The sequence below is a fragment of the Oncorhynchus clarkii genome, chromosome 9 (genome assembly GCF_045791955.1).
Source record: "Oncorhynchus clarkii lewisi isolate Uvic-CL-2024 chromosome 9, UVic_Ocla_1.0, whole genome shotgun sequence".
NCBI classification, from domain to species: Eukaryota; Metazoa; Chordata; class Actinopteri; order Salmoniformes; family Salmonidae; genus Oncorhynchus; species Oncorhynchus clarkii.
In genome coordinates, this window is record NC_092155.1 from 29,127,455 (window position 1) to 29,149,003 (window position 21,549).

General features: G+C 42.5%; 2 protein-coding genes across 15 annotated transcripts in view; one reads left to right on the forward strand and one right to left on the reverse strand.

The window, feature by feature from the left end:
• The window catches only part of LOC139416201 (ankyrin-2-like), a 120,943-nt gene extending 112,335 nt beyond the window's left edge, over nt 1–8,608 (forward strand). For 7 of the 9 annotated variants that reach the window (XM_071164589.1, XM_071164590.1, XM_071164592.1 and 4 more), the window contains 6 exons: nt 134–226; nt 577–660; nt 904–1,068; nt 2,827–3,015; nt 3,286–3,377; nt 4,732–8,608. In XM_071164589.1, coding sequence (XP_071020690.1) covers nt 134–226; nt 577–660; nt 904–1,068; nt 2,827–3,015; nt 3,286–3,377; nt 4,732–4,939 — 831 coding nt within the window. In that variant the 3' untranslated portion in view covers nt 4,940–8,608. The remainder of the gene's footprint in view (nt 1–133; nt 227–576; nt 661–903; nt 1,069–2,826; nt 3,016–3,285; nt 3,378–4,731) is intronic. The other 2 variants (XM_071164594.1, XM_071164588.1) reach the window with 2 other exon arrangements.
• A 164-nt stretch (nt 8,609–8,772) lies between these two features.
• The window catches only part of LOC139416190 (calcium/calmodulin-dependent protein kinase type II delta chain), a 121,060-nt gene continuing 108,283 nt past the window's right edge, over nt 8,773–21,549 (reverse strand). For all 6 annotated transcript variants that reach the window (XM_071164566.1, XM_071164564.1, XM_071164562.1 and 3 more), the window contains 4 exons: nt 12,161–12,236; nt 11,933–12,027; nt 11,580–11,826; nt 8,773–11,170 (listed from right to left, as the gene is read on the reverse strand). In XM_071164566.1, the coding sequence (XP_071020667.1) occupies nt 11,591–11,826; nt 11,933–12,027; nt 12,161–12,236 (407 nt within the window). In that variant the 3' untranslated portion in view covers nt 8,773–11,170; nt 11,580–11,590. The remainder of the gene's footprint in view (nt 11,171–11,579; nt 11,827–11,932; nt 12,028–12,160; nt 12,237–21,549) is intronic.

Sequence of the window (21,549 nt, forward strand, 5' to 3'; positions counted from 1 at the left end):
AAGAAAGAGAAAAGAAGGAACACTTGCCTGTTAATCTGTGCCTGCAGTAACCGTGCCTGAAGGAACTAAACAAAATGTGTAACCATGTTATACTGATCTACGGTGGCCACAATGGCTGTGTGGTGTCTCTCAGGAGATAAATGAGGAGCTAGGGTTGCTGTCATCGGATAGCTCAGAGGAGGAGGTGTTGACCACCAGGGTGGTCCGACGCAGAGTTATCATCCAGGTATACGGCATTGAAGGAGCATGTGGGGAAGTGGGCCCTGCCCTAGTGTGGTGTGATGTGGCGTTGGGGTTGGGGTTAGATGGGAGTCGAGTTTTAGCTTGTGGGTAGTTTTGTTGCTGTGCTGCACTTCACCTCGAACTGTTGGGTCATTTTTCAAATTTGGATTTCTATTTCATTCTGCACCCTCATATGCCATATCGTTTTGTTGATTAAACCTTTATGGTCTTAGATAATGATTGAAAACGGTTTATTTCCTTTTTGAGTGGGTTTTACAATGTTTAAGCCGGTTATTCTGTGTACTTGCTGTGTTCAGGGTCAGTTGTATGACTGTGTATCTCTTCTCTCTCTAGGCGGATGATCTGCCAGACATCCCTCCGCAAACAGTGACAGAGGAACAGTACATGGATGAGCATGGAAACCTGGTAGTCAAGAAGGTAAAGGGACATTTTGCATCTACATTCACTGTATAACAGACACTTAACTCTTGAACACACCCCGATTTACAGTAGATCTCAACTACATACTGTAACTACTATGGAGCCATGTTTGTCAATTGTAAAGTAATCCAGTCTCCTCAGGCAAATACTGTATGTGTGTTTTATATTACATGACCTAGTCATGCAGCTCAGTGCTCTACCAGTGGTAACTTTCCTCTCTTTCTGGTCTCTTTCCCCCAGATCACGCGGAAGGTGATCCGTAAGTACTTCTCTCCAGACGGCGTGGAGAGAGAGGAGGTGACGGTGGAGGGATCTCGCCAGGAGATGGTCAGTGTGGAGGAAGGAGACGGCTTCTCCAAGGTAGTGAAGAGGACTGTGGTCCGGAGCGAGGGAGATCAGACCGAGGTCAGTCTGTCTGTATGTGTGTCAGCCTGCTGTCTTTGTGTCTATAGACTTTGTTTGGGGTCAATATTCCAGTATTTCTGAAAAAGATTGTGTATTACAGGGTTTATGTATACTGTGGATATTATGATGTCACAAGGGTGTCTGGGCCTTAATGTGGAACTGACATCGTTTTAACTACTTTGTAGATATGGGGAAAAAAACAGAATCATAATATCAGTTTAACATATACAACTTCCAGTTCATGCTTCAAAACCAACTTCATAAGAGGTTTTTAAAATTCCATGACATAATTCACTGTTAGCAAAAAATAGATGGATTCCGTTCAATGCATGATTCATATAATTCACTAATAAATGTCTTGGTAGTCTTAAAAACTATTGCTATCAGGTTGTAAATCACAGCTGGCCTGGGACATTGTTTGCTGCCTTCATTCAGGATGCACTGTTTCAGTTTCAATGACTCAATATTTTGACCCCCCAAAAAACGGATGACTGTAGCTAAGGCTGGGAATGTCAATACAATCATACTAGCAAGGGCAATGATCACACGTCAGTCTTAATGTGGCTAATAGGCTTGCGCATGTGTCAAACACGGCTGAACAGGACACACAAGCGAGAAATAAGTGAGTCAGTAGTTGAGTCATCTACTTTATGAAATTACGGCCTGGTGCGCTCGCATCGGCGAATTCAACTTCAATTGCGCTGCTTTCATGTGTGCCCAGAGAGAAATGTGCAGACACATGCCACAGTCCTAGCTAGGCTACTAAAATGTTGCAGCCTGGCTTCGATTTTTAAAGCTTGACAATGAATAACCCAAAAACAAAAACGTGGAAGAAAACACCATGCAAAGGAGAAACATGTAGGCCTACGACAGCAACATGGCTGTCAGATAGAACACAACACCTCCCATAACCCCCTGTGGTAGGTCACTTGGCCAATTTAGCAGATGGGTGAATGCCATCCTATTCAGCTATTTCTGTATCTATGCTATTCTATCCTGCGTATCCGACAGATATACTCAAATATTCTATCAACACACTGTCCACAATGTCTACACACCCCATCACACACAAGCATATCGCTATATCCGCAATAAGATCTGCTATATATGTGTATACGACCAATAAAATGTGATTTGTTTTGGTTAAATTGGCAGCACCTGGGAAATACTGTCCTGGGGATTTGCCATAAGGAGAGAAGCAACAAGCTCTCCAAAGCTCCATGGACATTAATGTTTGAATAAAGTACATTTGACTCATTTGGTGCTTAGAGTAAGTCTCATTGCTCTGACAGAGCCTTTTGACTTGAATGTATTTTTAGATTTTTCCATTAAAAGCCTTATTGTACCTTTAACCTGCTTTCTGAGCCCTACACTTGGGTGCTATCTAGAACCTTTAAACATTATTTGGTTGTCCCCATAGGAGAACTCTTTGAAGAATCCTTTTTAGTTCCAGGTAGAACCCTTTTGGGTTTCATGTAGAACCTTTGGTTTTACATGGAACACAAAAAGGTTCTACCTGGAACTAAGAAGGGTTATACCTGGAACCAAGAAGGGTTCTTCTATGGGGACAGCTGATTTTTTTCTAATAGTGTATGTGCTGAGATCCCTTGTCTATTCATTGTCCGTGTATAGTTCGGGCTACACCACACTGTATAATGTGTCCATAATGACTGTATATCCTTACAGTGTGTACTGTATAATCAAGTTTTGTAATCTTCTGTATCAGTGACCTTTGAACCCTGTGTTTGACCTCTCCAGTTGACCTTCTTGGAGCCCTTGGCCCTGGGGGCCACCACGGCCTCGGACTTCGAGTCAGAGCAGGTGCAGGGCCGAAAGGTCAGCAAGGTGGTCAAGACAACGGTGGTGAGGGGCGAGAGGATGGAGAAGCAGACGGGTGACTCAACGCTGACCGCAGACCTCCCCTCGGCCAAGGAGGACTTTGAGAAGGTCAGTCGTCAGGGAGGGAGAGTTGTGACAATGCCAGGAGTGTCTTTTCTACCTCAGTGGCTCGAGCAGAGCAGGTTGATATTAGCAATACTGTGCCTGGAATATAAAGCTGAATGCTTCTTGACTGTAACATGTTCTTTAGAAGCATGTCTGTTTTTAATCTGTCTTGTTAAAAACATTATTGAGCGCCAGTTTGAAGATCAACCCTAGGACCAGAGACACTGGGTTTTGGTGTTTGAAATGTCCTTTTCCTTGTTCTGTCACTTCCAGGCGTTGAGTTATGCTGGAGGCTTTGGAAAAATCCAACTTCCTCATTTAGTAGAGAAAGAGGTTGTGAAGGACGACGGTTCTGTGGTCAAAAGGTTTGAGAACAGAATGGGAGTTCATTCATTGACACGTCCATCTTTGTTTGGACATTCCTGTTGGTTTCCTGTGTGATTTATCTGAACGCATGGTGTGAATACAGCTGTGGTTGTGCTATATGACCAACACCTATGATTGTTGTTATGCCAAACAGGCCATGGCATTGGCTATACAGCATAAACATATCAGGAAGCAGGTTAGTGAATACCTCCCCTCTATATCTTAACCATAACTCTTAAACACACCGCAGATGCTTACATTTTGACATGGTGATTTGAAAGGTAAGTTATATGAATTTAGTTTTTTTACAACCAGATCTCTATTTTTTGATGTAAATGGCATGTTATAGGTGGGTCCAGACACTTATTGTGCGGTTTCATTTGTTTTTGTGAAATTTACCCAAACCAGGGATTCATTTCTTCATACTCGTTGTGCAGTACGGGGCTCCTCTGAAAAAGCATGAACAAATGCTCCTAAAAACACCAAAATGCTTTATCCGCAACGTTATATTCCATTTTGTCCATTGTACAGTTAAACTGCCAAAACAAAGAAACTTGAGTAAAAACGAGGGATACAAAGTATATTGAAAGCAGGTGCTTCCACACAGGAAGTTCCAGACACTTGTAGAATCTATGCCAAGGCACATTGAAGATGTTCTGGTGGCTCGTGGCGGTCCAACTCCCAATTAAGACACTTTATGTTGGTGTTTCCTTTATTTTGGCAGTTACCTCTAGCAGCAGGCTACACGGAGAAATGAACAGCTGGATAGGAGAAATAGCTTAAGTCGTACAAATATGAATATAATGTTGCGGATAAAGTTCATAATGACATAATTTCATGTGTACAACATGTACAACAAGACCTGCATCCCTAAATTGGGAGCGTTTTAGTTTCTAAAAGGACGTATTTGGGTGTTTTTGGAGAATTTATTAATGTTTTTTCAGGGCCCCCGTACTGCACAACGAAGATGAGGAAATGAATCACTGGTCAAGGTAAGTTTCTCAAAAACAAGGAAAATCGCAAAAAAAACTGTCTGGAACCTTCTATAACATGCCATTTCCATCAAACATTTAGATATGTTCGTTAAAAAAATAAGCTAACTTCTCCTTTAATCATAGGGCCTTTAGTCATGGGGCTTGTGTGATGCGTTCAGATTACTCATGTGTTCCTGATGTTAGAGCGTGGTCTAACATGCATGATGTGTTTTAATTTGAAAAAATGACGGTCAACCTACAAACTGCAAGCCTGTCAATGAAGCGCTATCAAAACTTTGACAGGTTGTTTGAAAAGAATTGTCTCACCAAGCCTAATAACCTCGAAACACCCTCCCTCCCTCTCCCATTCCATCTCCAGAACCCAGATGCGTAAGTCTCGTACCCAGAAGAGGACTGTGGTGAAAGACGCCCAGGGTAAGCATGTGCTCCTGGAGCGGCTGGACGACACCCCAGAGACCCTGCAACCCGATGCCCTTCGGCAACACCTGCACCTGCTGCTCCAACGCTATTGTGCCAAGGAGGAGGAGGAAGGAGAGAAAGAGGAGGAGAAGAGAAAGAAGAAGTGATGGGCTGATTTGATTTGCTGGCTGAGTTGTTCTTCTTCCCTTTTGGCCCTGCCCCCCCCATGCTACATAAGCCCCCTATCCACAAAAAGCCTATGAAGTCTTGTAAGCTCACCCCTGATCTTTACCTTCCACACAGACATCTCCCGCTAAAGACACTGGATTGCGTTTTTGTTTTGTTTGTTGTTTTTTTCCCTTTTGTGGCAAATAATGGAACACTTTTTATTTTTGTTATTTGTGCTTTCACTTTTTTTGGGGTCGTTTTCCTTTTGACTTTTCCTGTTTTATTTGCTCATTTTGTGACCAAAGATAGTATCCCCTTGCTCGTCGGGTTACTTAGAATAATATTTGGTCGTTATCCTTTTTTTTGGTGGGGGGGGGGTTCTTCTAGTTTTTGGCTGCTGTGGTACAATAAACGACTACACAAACAAAATGCAACAAAAATAAAACAAAAAGGGAAAACGAATAAAGAGGGGGCACCTCTGACATTCGCCTCATGCACAGGCATCTTCCTGAAGGAACGATTGTAAACTCTTGTAAATAAAGGAGAAGAAACATGCTCGGACTGGGAGAAAATGAAACGAACAGCAATTCAAAAGCATTTATTACATTTCCCCCCCCCCCACGGTACATGCTGTACACGTACGTGCACCAATCAAAATCGCTCTTCTGCTCTGAGGTGAAGGGTCATAACAAAGTTGATCCTTTTCGCCCCACTAGGAGTCACTTGTCACAAAGAGTTTTGGAAAGATACTGTAAAAATGGAGGAAATTCCATATTCTTTCATCAAGGACAAATACGTGATCTGAACCAACATTTTACTGAAGCAAATCACCCTCATATAACCCTGCACTACAGTCCTGTAGTGCTGCGCGATTAAACAAAATGTTGGTTATTTTTTGTTTTTTAAACAACTATTTGACTGTCGGTTCAATTATTTGAATTCCATTTAGTTTGGGTTTTGTCTGAGCTCAGTGTGCACATTGCGCTGTAATTTCTCTTGCAATGTATCAGATCATGCCTGAACTGTGCGATGTAGTAGGGAGTTGTAGTTTCCAACAGGCCAATGTTCTTTCTAGTTTAGCAACGAAAACGTGATAATGAACTACAATGACCATAATCCAATGCACGGCTACTTGCCCGTTCTTCCGCGATCAACGGGGGGATACACAGAGAGCAGTTTCTTCACAAGGTATCTCTACCTGAAAATACCTGATGTACGTGATTAATACAGTAGTTGGTATTCAGCAGTCATTAAAGTATGCCTTATTTACTTTGAAGAACTACTAAAATAGTGATTTTGTCAGACAGAGAGAGAGAGATGATGATGACTTGGAATGAAATAATAAAGTCATCAAATTAAACAAATGTAATATACGCAACAAGTGAAATAGTTTATTAAAGCGGCAATCAGCAGTAGAAACAATTACAAAGTGTGTCCTCCCCAACCCTGTTTTGGTAATAAGCTGAGGGATGGGGCTGGAAAAATGTAACCTCTCTCAAATGCATAGATAGAATTATGGATTCAATAACTGACCATCCACGATAAACACGTTTTTTTCACCATGTTTTGAGGCTATATAGTGCTTGTTTAAATTGACATTGTTTACAAACGTTGGAGTAAAACAAGCTTATATTTTGGGTTCTGATAAGGTACGACAGTTGAACTTAAGCTCATGAGACATTTCTGAGTTATTATTCTTCAAGAATCATTGGGTACATATCAGTAATTTATAAGTCCAAAAATGATCGTAGAAACTGATGATTGCCCCTTTAAAAGTAAAGTAACCTGAGAAACTGATGGCTAATAAGTGATAAGCTGTAATGGGCAGTCACTATCGTCACGGGACATTTTTTTATGGTTTTATTCTGTGTTGTTGCAGCATTCAAACCACATAATGCATAGTGCATTTAATGTTTCAAAATGTAAATTGATAATCGAACAGAAACGACCTCAGAATGCAATAATCGCTCAGCACTACAGTTCTGTTTTACAAAGGTAGCTCAAGCTGGTTACGTGTGCGATGTGTCAGCTTTTTTTGACCGGTCCTTTGACCACACACTTTCAGCCCCCGCTCCCATGTACTGTCATTGTGCATCTTTTCCTTCACACTATATCTATCCCTCTCTGTTTCTGGCTTTCTGATGTGTTCCTTCTGAGCAGTGCATCAAGACTGCTGCCACCTCTGTGCGTGTGAACGCATGCGAGTGTGTGTTAGTCCATAGAATCCTCACTGACATTGCGACCGGCCATTTGTGATCCGGAATGTTCTCGTTTCTTGTCTTTCGTGTATGAGCACTTATCCAAAATGACTGCACCTATGGGTCAGAACACTAGGTACGTCCCCCCCCCCCCCCCAACAGCTTCAATCGTGTTTGACATCTCACCCCCTGTTCATTTTACCCCAGTGGTACATTACTCATATGAATGTCTACAGTAGCTTTGATTAAGCCTGTTAAGATTGTACAAGTGAGGATGGGGACAGAGAGAAACACCACAGAGACAGTGTGGTGTAGTTGTTTTGTTTTATTTGCTGTTGATTTCTTCTGTTGGTATCAAATGGTATCAAATAAATGGGGATAATCTCAAAAGATTGGCACATCTTGATTTTGACAGATTACTTTTGGTCTGATCTGTGATGGTACCGTGGAGATGGAATATCCTTTATGTAAAAAAAAAGAAAATTGGCTTTGTTTAATTTTGATCAGTAGATAAACCCAATAGATATGCTCTGAATATTGCTAGAGCCTTTTCAAATGCATTATTTCTCACTCAGTGGAGTTTTCCTTATTTAATCTTGTCTGAGGGCAGCTATGTGATTGGTTGGAAGGCCTGGGGGAAGAGCTTGTGACAGGCGAGCATCAAGTAAGAAAAGTTAGGGAGGTAAGTCGGCGGATGGATAGAGGGACGGACGTTAAACGCGGGTTGCGACACTCAAGGTCCCTGGTTTGAATCCCCATGCCTTGTTTTCTAACCTTACATTTGAAAGTGTACAACCCCCCCCCATGCAATATCAATATGAATTTGGCTCCCCACAGACTGATCAGTTTTCTAGAGATTACATCTTTGTGTATTTTCATTTTGATTCAGACTTTGATTTCTATATTTATTTATTGACTTCCATCCGTGCTCTTCCTCTCCTCGACTTTGCGGAGCCGTGAGTGTTTTACGCGTGCGTTGGTGCGAGTGCGATTTGAAGATGCGAGTTGAGATGAAACAAGGGAATTGCAATTTCAACTATTTGACCGATAAGTTGCCGGTGTACACAAGGCTTCACTTAAATTCTGAAATGGTCTGGAAACCATGACTGAAACAAATACAGAACCGACATGGATGTACTGTAGTCCTGGGCTGGCTGAAATCATTGTTGGTGTCATTTGCAGTACGAACTATATCGATGTAACAATATTACGGTTCCTCACTTTGTCAATTTACTTTGTGTGAGAAAAAGTGAGAAATAAATGAAACAAAAGAAATCTGTCAAACGTACCTTTGATTCGATGAATCCGCATCTTGTTTCCATGGTGATACTATTATACATATATATAAATATCTATGAGGGCATGTATTAGTTATGAAATGAATAAACAGGAAGAAAAAACAGAATTGCTAACATGGCATAGCAGCTACAGTCTGTACGTGGCAGAAAATAAAATTGTACATGTGTCAAATGTGTATGGAGTGGTTGTCATGCTTCCTAACCAAGCTACAAAGAGATACCAAGCTACCTTAGAGATTTAGAATTGAAATTTCGACATTTTACAGTGATTCATTTTGCCATCAAAAATCGAGAGATAACGCATCACAAACAATAAACAGGCATGGAAATAAGACATTTGGAAGAAATCACACATTTTATTAGTTATTTTTTTAAACATTTAAACATCAGTCCTTTTCCCTCATAGCAACAATATACACAGTGTCCCATAGTGCAGTTCAACTTCAACAAGTAATTCCCTTACATATCCATTGGCAAAACAAACAAACCCATTTAATAAATCTCTACCAACTAGGAAAAACTGACAGAACAATGTGATTCCGTACTTGAGAACCGTCTCACTTCTCCTCAGTATAAAACAATGTGTGTTGCTACTTGTCAAAGAGAGTAATTAACACACAGGGACACATCAGTGGTAAAAGATGTAAGTAAAAGGATCTTTATTTTCTTCCATGGGGGGGGGGGGGGGGGGGGGGGGTCAATCGTTCCACCGATATGCGAGGACTGGAAGAAATTATCAACAATAATCCAAGAAGGGACAACCTATCAATTCAACAATATAAAATTAAGAGAAAAAATAACCAATAAAATTCACATATTTATCATCCATATCATATCATTATCATCCGTTCCATGTCATACAATGGCCTCGAGTAATATACGTGGACATTATATCTACAGTATAGTTTTACATTCCATCATTGAGACTTCACAGTTCTCACGTGATGATGTATAGCCAAACGCATATCATAGCGAAACATAGGTACCATTTTTCCCTTAACATAAATTGTCAATTGAAATTCCCAGCAATCATACTTAATATTGAGCCAATTGAGAACAAGTGAACTTGAATTGTCAACCGATTTGTAAACTAAGCTAATGTTTAAACAGTTTAATACTCAACAGAGTTTAAGCGAAGCTATAGCGATTCACTCAATCACGAGTCTATACATCACCACAAGAAGCAAGCTCATGTTTTGACGTTCACTTATGTTCTCATAGATTTTTATAGCCATTTCTGCACAAAAAAAACTGAAATTTTTTTTTTTTTAAAAGGTTGACAAACTGCGATATGTTGGTCACTGTCCTGTAAAGCTTAACGGATATCACTTTTGTCATTGGGACCGATGTGCAATACTGAGATCATATGAATGCACTCATGAGTTTGTCAGTTCACCGCATATCCCAGACCCTGATAATATTGGAAAACCAAGCCGTATAGAGTGCCCTCCGTAATTACTGGGACAGTGAAGCATTTTTTCTTCTTTTGGCTCTATACTCAAAGTTTGGATTTGAAATCGAACAGTGACCCTCAAGGGCAGACTGTCATCTTTAATTTGAGGGTATTTTCATCCCAATTGGCTGAAGCATTTATAAATTACAGCACTTTTTGTACACAGTAGTCCCCTCCCCCCCACCCCACCACACACAGATTATTTTGTGCCCAATAGAAATTAAATGGTAAATAATGTATTGTGTCATTTTGAAAAAAAAATCTAAACACTTCTGCATTCATGTGGAGACTACTATGATTACGAATCATCTCAAATTAATCGTTAATAATTATGAGTAAGGAAGTTAGACACCCTCCCCCCAAATACTAACCTCCCCTGTTATTGTAATGGTGAAAGGTTAGCATGTGTTGGTATGATATTTGTGCGTCTAACTATCTCACTCATCATTATTCACGATTCATTCAGGAGTATCCGTATAAAAGTGACTCCAAAATGACACAATACATGATTTACTCTTCATTTCTAATTGGGCACAAAATAATCTGAAACAACCACAACAAACAGAAAATGCATCCAACAAATGTGAGTCACAAACTTAATATAGTCATTGCGTGCTATGAATATGAAACCACAGTTTTTACTACTTTAATACACATTTAAGTGAATTTGTCTCAATACTTTGTCCCCTAAAATGGGGAGGACTACTGTGTACAAAAAGTGCTGTAATTTCCAAACGGTTGAGCCGATATGGATGAACATAACGTCAAATTAAAGCTGTCAGTCTGCACTCTAAACTTCAGCCACGATTTCAAAAGAAGAAAAAAATGCTTCACTGTCCTAATAATTACGGACGACACTGTATTACTGTATATTATTTAAGATTGAAAATCTCACAGATATATCTCATAAACCCACAAATTTGCAAACGTCACATATCGTCAACAACTCTGGCATGTACTCTATTCATTTTCCTATGGCATTCAAACTTAAAACATGTTTAAAATAAAAAATTGTTTCAGTCATAAATGTCCTGCGATGAGACTGAGAAGAATGGAACAATGCGATAAAACACCAACATTTTCTCTATAAAATTATATCGTCAAGATTGTTGTTTCCTTTTTATATTTTACAAGAAGAATCTTCAGTCCAGCAGCGATGATATGTAAACAACACTCAGAGGGCGAAGTTGTAGCGTTGGGATGGGATTGGGAGAGGATGTCACACACTTAGTAGGCAAATTCCGCAGGTCAGCTGACAGCTGTAGGCTAGGGGCTCCTCAACTGCGACAGAAAGATGAGGAATGGACGCATTTTACACTTGCTAATTAGTAACTTGCATTGTAAAAAATGTGTTTGAGGCCAGCTAAGGTAGAGAAAGACCAAAGCAAAACCAAAGCAGACCAAGCTAGCTACATAGCTCCAGGATGAAGCAGGTTGGGTGGACTAAGCACACCTAGTCACCTACCTTGACTAGACTAGGGATGATCAGGGCTAAACCAGAATAAAGGCAGACCACACTACACACATTAGCAGGCTAGCAGCTACATAGTGCAGGCGGAGCGGATCAAGTTAGAGATACAGGACAGGGACCAGGTAGGGGATAGCAGGGCCAAAGCAGAACCAATCTAGCTACATAGCTCCAGAATGACTGGATAAAGCAGGCCAGGCCAGCACAGGGCTATAATCCCACCTCCAGTCAATTTATTTGGCGGGCACCGTGGGCGAGCCGGAGCGGTGGAAGTGGATGTTCTGCCACTTGGCGTCGCGGCGGTGCCAGATGCGGGTCTCCTCCGACTGCATGGTGCGTGGCATGCCGCTGGCGTCCATGTACTGGGTGAGGCGGATGTAAGCGATGCACGCCGCGTCGTCGCCGATCAGGTGCACGTGGGGGTTGAGCAGGATGGTGTGGACGGGCCCTTGCTTTCCCCTGGACAGAGCTGGATGAGAGAGGCGGATTGGAGGGAAATGGATAGAATCAGCACACAATCAAGGTCATTAAAGCGTCTACAGTCATTGGTGCGTAATGGAATGCAGGGGCTCTACCGTTCTCAAAGTAGAATCTGTGGAAGTCGGTTCCCTCCAATAGGTTTCCCAAAGCCTCTGGCTCAAAGGATGTAAGCCCGGGATCACAGATCTTCCTGTGAGACATAAGTGGAGCACAAACAATTACGTTTTCAAATGGTGCAGTGTTGGCATATGGATAAATATCTAGATTGTAGGTCCTCTGTATGCTGTTGTAGATCACTGTAGGTAAAATACAAGATCACTAACGTATAGGCTTCAAAGTCTCCATTGTTGATGGCCTCAATCAGCTGCTCAGTCACTTTGATGATCTCCTGCTTACGAGCTGAGAGGGGGAGCGAGAGAAGAAAAAAAATACATTTCCACATGTTGCCACAAACCTAACAGTGAACTGTCCCACAATCGTAGGCGATTCGAGTAACACACCTCTGATGTGTTAAGTAATCAAGGGAGGGATTTACATTAACCAAAGATGCACCATTGAGAGCATCCTGTCGGGCTGTATGACCGCCTGGAACGGCAACTGCACCGCCTGCAATAGCAGGGCTCTCCAGAAGGTGGTGCAGTCTGCCCAACGCATCATCGGGGGCACACTGCCTGCCCACCAGGACGCTTACAGTACAGCATCCGATGTCACAGGAAGGCCAAAAAGATCATCAAGGACATCAACCACCTGAGCCACAGCCTCTTCATCCCGCTATCATCCAGAAGGCAAGGTCAGTACAGGTGCATCAAAGCTGGGACCGAGAGTCTGAAAAGCAGCTTCTATCTCAAGGCCACCAGACTGTTAAATAGCCATCACTAGCCGGCCTCCACCCAGTACCCTGCCCTGAACTTTGTCACTGTCACTAGCCGGCAACCACCTGGTTACTCAACCCTGCACCTTAAAGGCTGCTTCCATATGTACATACTGTAGACATGGAATCCCTGGTCACTTTAATAATGTTTACATACTATTTTACTCATTTAATATGTAAACTCAGCAAAAGAAACATCCTCACTGTCAACATGTGTAAATATTTGTATAAACATAACAAGATTCAACAACTGAGACAAACTGAAAACGTTCCACAGACGTGTCCCTGAACAAAGGGGGGTCAAAATCACAAGTAACAGTCAGTATCTGGTGTGGCCACCAGCTGCATTAAGTACTGCAGTGCATCTCCTCCTCATGGATTGCAACAGATTTGCCAGTTATTGCTGTGAGAGTGTTACCCCACTCTTCCACCAAGGCACCTGTAAGTTCCCGGACATTTCTGGGGGGAATGGCCCTAGACCTCACCCTCCGATTGAGATCCAGGCTCTTCGCTGGCCATGGCAGAACACTGACATTCTTGTCTTGCAGGAAATCACGCACAGAACGAGCAGTGTGTCTGGTGGCATTGTCATGCTGGAGGGTCATGTAAGGATGAGCCTGCAGGAAGGGTACCACATGAGGGAGGAGGATGTCTTCCCTGTAACGCACAGCATTGAGATTGCCTGCAATGACAACAAGCTCAGTCCGATGATGCTGTGATATACCGCCCCAGACCATGACAGACCCTCCACCTCCAAATCGATCCCGCTCCAGAGTACAGGCCTCGGTGTAACGCTCATTCCTTCGACGATAAAAGCGAATCCGGCCATCACCCCTGGTGAGACAAAACTGAGACTCGTCAGTGAATAGCACTTTTTTCCAGTCCTGTCTGGTCCAGCGACGATGGGTTTGTGCCCATAGACGACATTGTTGCCGGTGACGTCTGGTGACGACCTGCCTTACAACAAGCCTACAAGCCCTCAGTCCATCCTCTCTCAGCCTATGCGGACAGTCTGAGCACCGATGGAGGGATTGTGCGTTCCTGATGTAACTCGGGCAGTTGTTGTTGCCATCCTGTACCTGTCCCGCAGGTGTGATTTTCGGATGTACCGATCCTGTGCAGGTGTTGTTACACGTGGTCTGCCACTGCGAGGACGATCAGCTGTCCGTCCTGTCTCCCTGTAGCACTGTCTTCGGCGTCTCACAGTACAGACATTGCAATTTATGGCCCTGGCCACATCTGCAGTCCTCATGCCTCCTTGCAGCATGCCTAAGGCACATTCACGCAGATGAGTAGGGACCCTGGGCATCTTTCTTTTGGTGTTTTCAGAGTCAGTAGAAAGGCCTCTTTAGTGTCCTACGTTTTCATAACTGTGACCTTAATTGCCTACCAACTGTAAGCTGTTAGTGTCTTAACGACCGTTCCACAGGTGCATGTTCATTGAACAAGCATGGGAAACAGTGTTTAAACCCTTTACAATGAAGATCTGTGAAGTTATTTGGATTTTTTTTGTGTTGTGAACTGTTAGATACTACTGCATTGCTGCAGCTAGGAACACAAGCATTGGAAAAAGAAGAATGGCGCCGGAGGAGATAGCTGCCGTTTTACGGGCTCCTAACCAATTGTGCTATTGTGTGTGTTTTTTTTGCGTTATTTATAACTTATTTGTACATAATGTTTCTGCCACCGTCTCTTATGACCGAAAACAGCTTCTGGATATCAGGACAGCGATTGCGCACCTCGTACGGGATGAAGATTTTTTTCTTTAACGAGTCAGACACAAACAATTTATTTCAAAACACCCGACATGGCCCAAATCCCAGTCATTCGCATGAAGGAGAGACAGAGAAATCGGGGACGTAGGTCGGGGATCCGACGGCGAGTGAGTAAACCAGCTCTACCATCAGTCCTATTAGCCAACGTGCAATCGTTGGATAATAATATGGATGAGCTCCGATCAAGACTATCCTACCAACAGGCAGTGGTGGAAAAAGTACCCAATTGTCATACTTGAGTAAAAGTATAGATACCTTAATAGAAAGTTCCTCAGGTAAAAGTCACCCAGTAAAATACTACTTGAGTAAAAATCTGAAAGTATTTCTTTCTAAATATACGTAAGTATCAAAAGTAAAAGTATAAATAATTTCAAATGACTTATATTAAGAAAAGCAGACTGCACCATTTCTTGTTTTTAAAATGTAAGGAGAGCCGGGGGCACACTCCAACACACAGACATAAATTACAAAAGATGCATTGTGTTTATTAAGTACGCCAGATCAGAGGCAGTAGGGATGACCAGGGATATTCTCTTGATGTGTGTGAGAATTGGACAATTTTCCTGTCCTGTTAAGCATTCAAAATATAACAAGTACTTTTGGGTGTCATGGAAAATGTAGGGAGTAAAAAGTTGATCAAAATATAAATAGTAATGTACAGATACCCCCAAAAACGACTTAAGTAGTACTTTAAAGTATTTTTACTTAAGTACTTTACACCACTGCCAACGGGACATTAAAAATGAATATCTTATGTTTCACCAAGTCGTGTCTGAATGATGACATGGATAACATACAGCTGGCTGGGTTTTCAGTCCATCGGCAAGCTAGAACAACTGCCTCGGGTAAGACAAGAGGTGGCGGTCTGTGTTTATTTGTAAATAACAGCTGGTGCACGAAATCTAATATTAAGGAAGTCTCAAGGTTTTGCTCACCTGAGGTAGAGTATCTCATGACAAGCTGTAGACCACACTATTTACAGAGAGCGTTTTCATCTATATTTTTCGTAGCTGTCTATTTACCACCACAAACCAATGCTGGCACTAAGACGGCAATCAACGAGCTGAATACTTCCATAGGCAAACAAGAAAATGTTCATCCAGAGGCGGCGCTCCTAGTGGCCGGGGACTTTAATGCTGGGAAACTTAAATCGGTTTCACCTCATTTCTACCAGCATGTTTCATGTGCAACCAGAGAAAAAATAAATAAATACATTTAAAAAAAACTAGACCACCTTTACTCCACACACGGAGATCCGTACAAAAGCACTTCCTCGCCCTCCGTTTGGCAAATCTGACAACTCTATCCACCGATTCCTGCTTACAAGGAAAAACTAAAGCAGGAAATACCAGTGACTCGCTCAATAAGGGAGTGGTCAGATGACGCGGATGCTAAGCTACAGGCATTTATTGCTAGCACAGACTGGAATGTGTTCCGGGATTCTTCCAATGGCATTGAGGACTACACCACATCCGTCACTGGCTTCATCAATAAGTGCATCGTTGACGTCGTCCCCACAGTGACCGTACGTACATACCCCAACCAGAAGCCGTGGATTACAGGCAGCATCCGCACTGAGCTAAAGGGTAGAGCTGATGCTTTTAAGGAGCGGGACTCTAACCCGGACGCTTATAAGAAATCCTGCTATGCCCTCTGACGAACCATCAAACAGGCAAAGTGTCAATACAGAACTAAGATTGAATCGTACTACACGAATCGTACTACGCTAATCGGATGTGGCAGGGCTTGCAAACAATTATGGACTACAAAGGGAAGCACAGCCGCGAGCTGACCAGGGACACGAGCCTACCATACGAACTAAACTTCTATGCTCGCTTCGAGGCAAGCAACACTGAAGCATGCATGAGAGCATCAGCTGTTCCGGACAACTGTGTGATCACGCTCTCCGTAGTCGATGTGAGTAAGACCTTTTAAACCGGTCAACATTCACAACAGTTTCTACCCTTAAGCCATTAGACTCCTGAACAGCTAATCAAATGGCTACACAGACTATTTTCATTGTCATCACCCACATTTTTACGCTGCTGCTACTCTTTGTTTATTATCTATGCATAGTCACTTTACCTCTTCCTACATGTACATATTAAATCAATTACCTCGACTAACCTGTGCCCCCGCACATTTGACTCTGTACCGGTACCCCCTGAATATAGCCTCACTACTGTTATTTTATTGTTGCTCCTTATTTTTTTTTTTACTTCAGTAAATACTTTTAACACTTTTTTTTAAACTGCATTGTTGGTTAAGGCCTTGTAAGTAAGCATTACACTGTAAGGTTGTATTTGGCGCATGTGACAAATACACATTTATTTCACTACACCCACAATAACATCTGCTAAATACAGTGTATGTGACCAATACAATTTGAAGTAGTGGTGACAATATGACCCACAACACAGTCAATAGGTTCAGGGGCCAAGGTTCACCACCCACCCACCCACCCACCCACTCACTCACTCACCCACTCACTCACCCACTCACTCACTCACCCACTCACTCACCCACTCACTCACTCACTCACTCACTCACTCACTCACTCACTCACTCACTCACTCACTCACTCACGCGAGTGTGTGTTTCAACAACCTTTCCACAGATAACATGATTTCATTACCTTGCAAGTTAAGTAGCCAAGGTAAGAGGTAATGGATGTAAAAGAAAAACAAAGCAAAGGTTTTGTGGTTTAGAAAATCTGTTATTTGAGGTAGATGTCAAATGGAATGGTAGTGAACTGACTGTTAGTACTGACTGTTAGTACTTTTTTAGCGTAACATGCACTTAAACGTAGAGAATTAAAGTCCCAGGAATGAGAAAAAGATCAATTCTCTTTCGTAAACTCTTTACCTTCGACACTATTGTCCCTTCTGACACTTCCAATCGGCGAGACTGACAGAGCACAAAGGATGCAAATTAGTAACGGTTGCCCTCAGGTTCTGTGTACTTGTCGGAACGTTGTTCACCAATGTGAGGAAGACTCCAGTGAAGAAAAAAGAAAGAAAAAACACTCCAGTTGGGTCTTACATAAGCCAACAGTGATTGGCTACTAGTCTGACAGTTCGTATGATACAGCCCCGTCCAACACGTACAAACCTGCTGACGTGTCACCTTGCCCTCTAGCAGTCTGTTTGCTAAGAAATAAAACTCCTCCATAAGTGGACAGCTTAAAGGAAAATTCCACCCCAAAAACTCTTCTGGTATTTGTTTCATTAGTCCGTTGTTGATACAGTCGCAAAATGCTTTGCATGTCAGCAATCACGTTTTCAAGATATAGAACTTTCAAAATACAGAAATACAGCCGGTACGTCCCCCTGACAACACTCAATAAGCACACGGCGTGAAAACAAAGCTGTGTTTGCCCGTCAGTTATTTTCTACATCAGAAATAGATGAATGGCTTTCTCAGAAACTAAGAGATGGGACTCGGCAAACAAAATATAATTTTGCTTTGTTGACAAATTGGCTTCTTTTAGGAAACATTAGTACTCTTTAATATGTTGCTTGCCATGAGGGACTGTATTTTGAGGTGCACACACATTAGTTTGGATCCTGGTGGATAAAGCAACAATAAGATGAGAAACTGATCCTTGGTTTTGACAGGAGAGAAACAGAGCGCAGAGCTTTTTCCTCCGTCTAGAGGCTCTTTGTTTGACCGACTGCCTCGGTCTGAGCCTGATGAGAATGAAAAGGCACACGGTCTACAGCTGGGGAAGCGAGACAGTTTGAATAGCCCAGATCACTCTGATTCTACCGAAGGGAAGTCTTCATCCTTTTCCACAAAAAATGCAATCCACTTAATCAAATGCGCTGTCAATGTAGAGAAAAAACTATCAAAACTAGTCCTTAACGTGTACTCCCACTCCTTTAGACTGTTCACAGTCAACCCTGGAGCTGACGACAGTCTAATTCTCGACGTACGTATCAACTAAAGGTCGACCGATTAATCGGAATTGCTGATTAATTAGGGCCGATTTCACGTTTTCAGAATAATCGGAAATCTGTATTTTTGGGCGCCGATTTGCCGATTTTTTATTTTTACACACCTTTATTTAATCTTTAGTTAAAACTAGGTAAGTCAGTTAAGAACACATTCTTATTTTCAATGACGGCCTAAGAACTGTGGGTTAACTGACTTGTTCAGGGGCAGAACGACAGATTTTCACCTTGTCAGCTCGGGGCATCCAATCTTGCAACCTTACAGTTAACTAGTCCAACGCAATAACGACCTGCCTCTCTCTCGTTGCACTCTACAAGGAGACTGCCTGTTACACCAATGCAGTAAGCCAAGGTAAGTTGCTAGCTAGCATTAAACTTATCTTATAAAAAACAATCGATCATAATCACTAGTTAACTACACATGGTTGATGATATTACTAGATATTATCTAGCGTGTCCTGCGTTGCATATAATCTGACTGAGCATACAAGCATACAAGTATCTGACTGAGCGGTGGTAGGCAGAAGCAGGCGTGTAAACATTCATTCAAACAGCACTTTCCTGCGTTTTGCCAGCAGCTCTTCGTTGTGCCTCAAGCATTGCACTGTTTATGACTTCAAGCCTATCAACTCCCGAGATGAGGCTTGTGTAACCAAAATAAAATGGCTAGCTAGTTAGCGCGCGCTAATTGTCGTTGTGTTGCTGATTCTAGCCCAGGGAGGAGCGAGGAGAGGGACGGAAGCTATACTGTTACACTGGCAATACTAAAGTGCCTATAAGAACATCCAATAGTCAAAGTTAATGAAATACAAATGGTATAGAGGGAAATAGTCCTATAATTCCTATAATAACTACAACCTAAAACTTCTTACCTGGGAATATTGAAGACTCATGTTAAAAGGAACCACCAGCTTACATATGTTCTCATGTTCTGAGCAAGGAACTGAAATGTTAGCTTTCTTACATAGCACATATTGTACTTTTACTTTCTTCTCCAACACTTTGTTTTTGCATTAATTGAACATGTTTCATTATTTATTTATTATTATTATTCATTATTGATTTTATTTATGTATTATATGAAGTTAAAATAAGTGTTCATTCAGTATTGTTGTAATTATCATTATTACAAATGTATTGTTATTATTATTTTAAAATCGGCAGAATAATCGGCATCGGCTTCCATGGTCCTCCAATAATCGGTATCGGCGTTGAAAAATCATAATCGGTCGACCTCTAGTATCAACAATGCAGTAATACTTTTTTCCTATGCCCAACCTTGGTGTAATACATTGTAAATGCATTACTGTATACATTTCCAAAGACTTGTTATAAGAAGACAGTGATGATGAGCCCAGTACTTATGATCTGGCAACCCCTGGTTAGACTGACTACTCCAATGGCAGACCATGACCTCCAGAGGGCAGCAGAGTACACACATACTGGACGACTGTGTGGGAGACTCGGGCTGCTTTGCGCCACTGACAGAGTGCAACAACGGGCCAACCTACAACACGCAACCTCAGAAAAGGGGTACTTTTTTAGGACCCTTCTTCACAGGGATCCATGACAGACAGTAACAGGGTGTGTGCCTCTGTTTAGTCTTTGATATCTAGTGCCATGTACAATGAGGGAATTATTTGCATGTATTTTCACTCACCACACGCACCAAATGAGCCCAAAAGTCATATCCTAAACAAATGTGGACTTCAAATGAGGCACATCTGATAGTGGTCAACAGGATATGGAGGAACGTTCAGGGAAAGTGGGGCACAGAGGGTAGTAGGTTTTTGGGGGAAATTGTTTTCAGTTTGTGCCCTCTCCTTCACTCTGGGCAAACTTACACTGCATGTCGCTGGGGCCTGGGCTAGGCAGGGGCCCAAGGGGGTGCCGAGGCTGAGGCCCCTGAGTGTGGGTGTGGTAGGGCCCACAGTGGGCGTCAGGGTGGACGGAGAATAAGACCACAAAGAAGGAGGTGAAGAGGAGGAGCAGGTAGCAGGTGACCAGGGCCCTGAGAACATAGTGGCACAACTCCTCCCTACTGGGCCAAACACTGGGAGAATACCAGCAGGAGGAAGATGAGGAAGAGGAGGAGGAGTGGTACGAGCCTGAGTGCTCCCGCCAGAAGCAAGGGGAGAGTGGGGAGGAGGGACCGGAGACTTGGGCAAGGGTGTCAGGGTGACAAGGGTTATTGGTATGAGTGGTGGGTGGATGGATGGTGGTGAGGGATTGAAAACAAAAATGTAAAATGGAGAAAAGAAATGAAAGGTTGAGTGAATGAAGGATGAGTGACATTGCCTTGTCCTCAGTGGGAGCTCTGGAAACAAAATGCTGAGGAGGAAAGGCATGACAAATGTTAATAAAAAAAAAACAGATGAAAAATGTATGCTGGGATGGTTGTAAGGCCTCCTCTTTCTGGCAAGTGTTGATGTTACAGGGTGAGTGACACTTGGGCACTGATAGGTTCCTGTGTGTTGGGTTGGTGCTTCAGAATGTGCTGTGGCCAGCAACATGGTTTTGTTTATTCGGAACAGTAGAAAATACAGGGCGAGACAATGCAAAAACCCACATCCTACAGTCTACCAACTCCTACACACGCACAACGTGATGGAACGACCACGTCAAACTGGGAAATGCAATGCCTTCATCTTTCAAACAAAGGGAATATGAAAATGACGAGTCTCTAAACAACAGCCGCAACACAGACACGTTTGGTGGAGAAAACAGTAATGAGACGGTGTCACATTGCACAAAGCCAGAACCCATCAGTAATCATCCGTCATGGAATGCAAACGTTGACAGAAAGCAACTCTCAAATGCAATGAAACATAATTTTCTCTCCACACAAACTGCCATAGCTAGGAGTACTAGGAGCTAGGAATGACTGTTCAAAGCAGGTAGCTCATGAGATTGACCAATGAAATTGCATCCCCGCCTCGGGCCTTTTGAAGGAGTGTAGAGTGAGTAGATGAATCATTGTGATTGGGGTCATCGTCACGCTCCCCAGATGCCATGACGTCATACAAGGAAATCCCCGATCACACTTGTAGGCCATGTCATAGCGACTTTAGCTAGCTAAGCTCGTGCGCAGAAACACGTTAATCGGGTCCAAC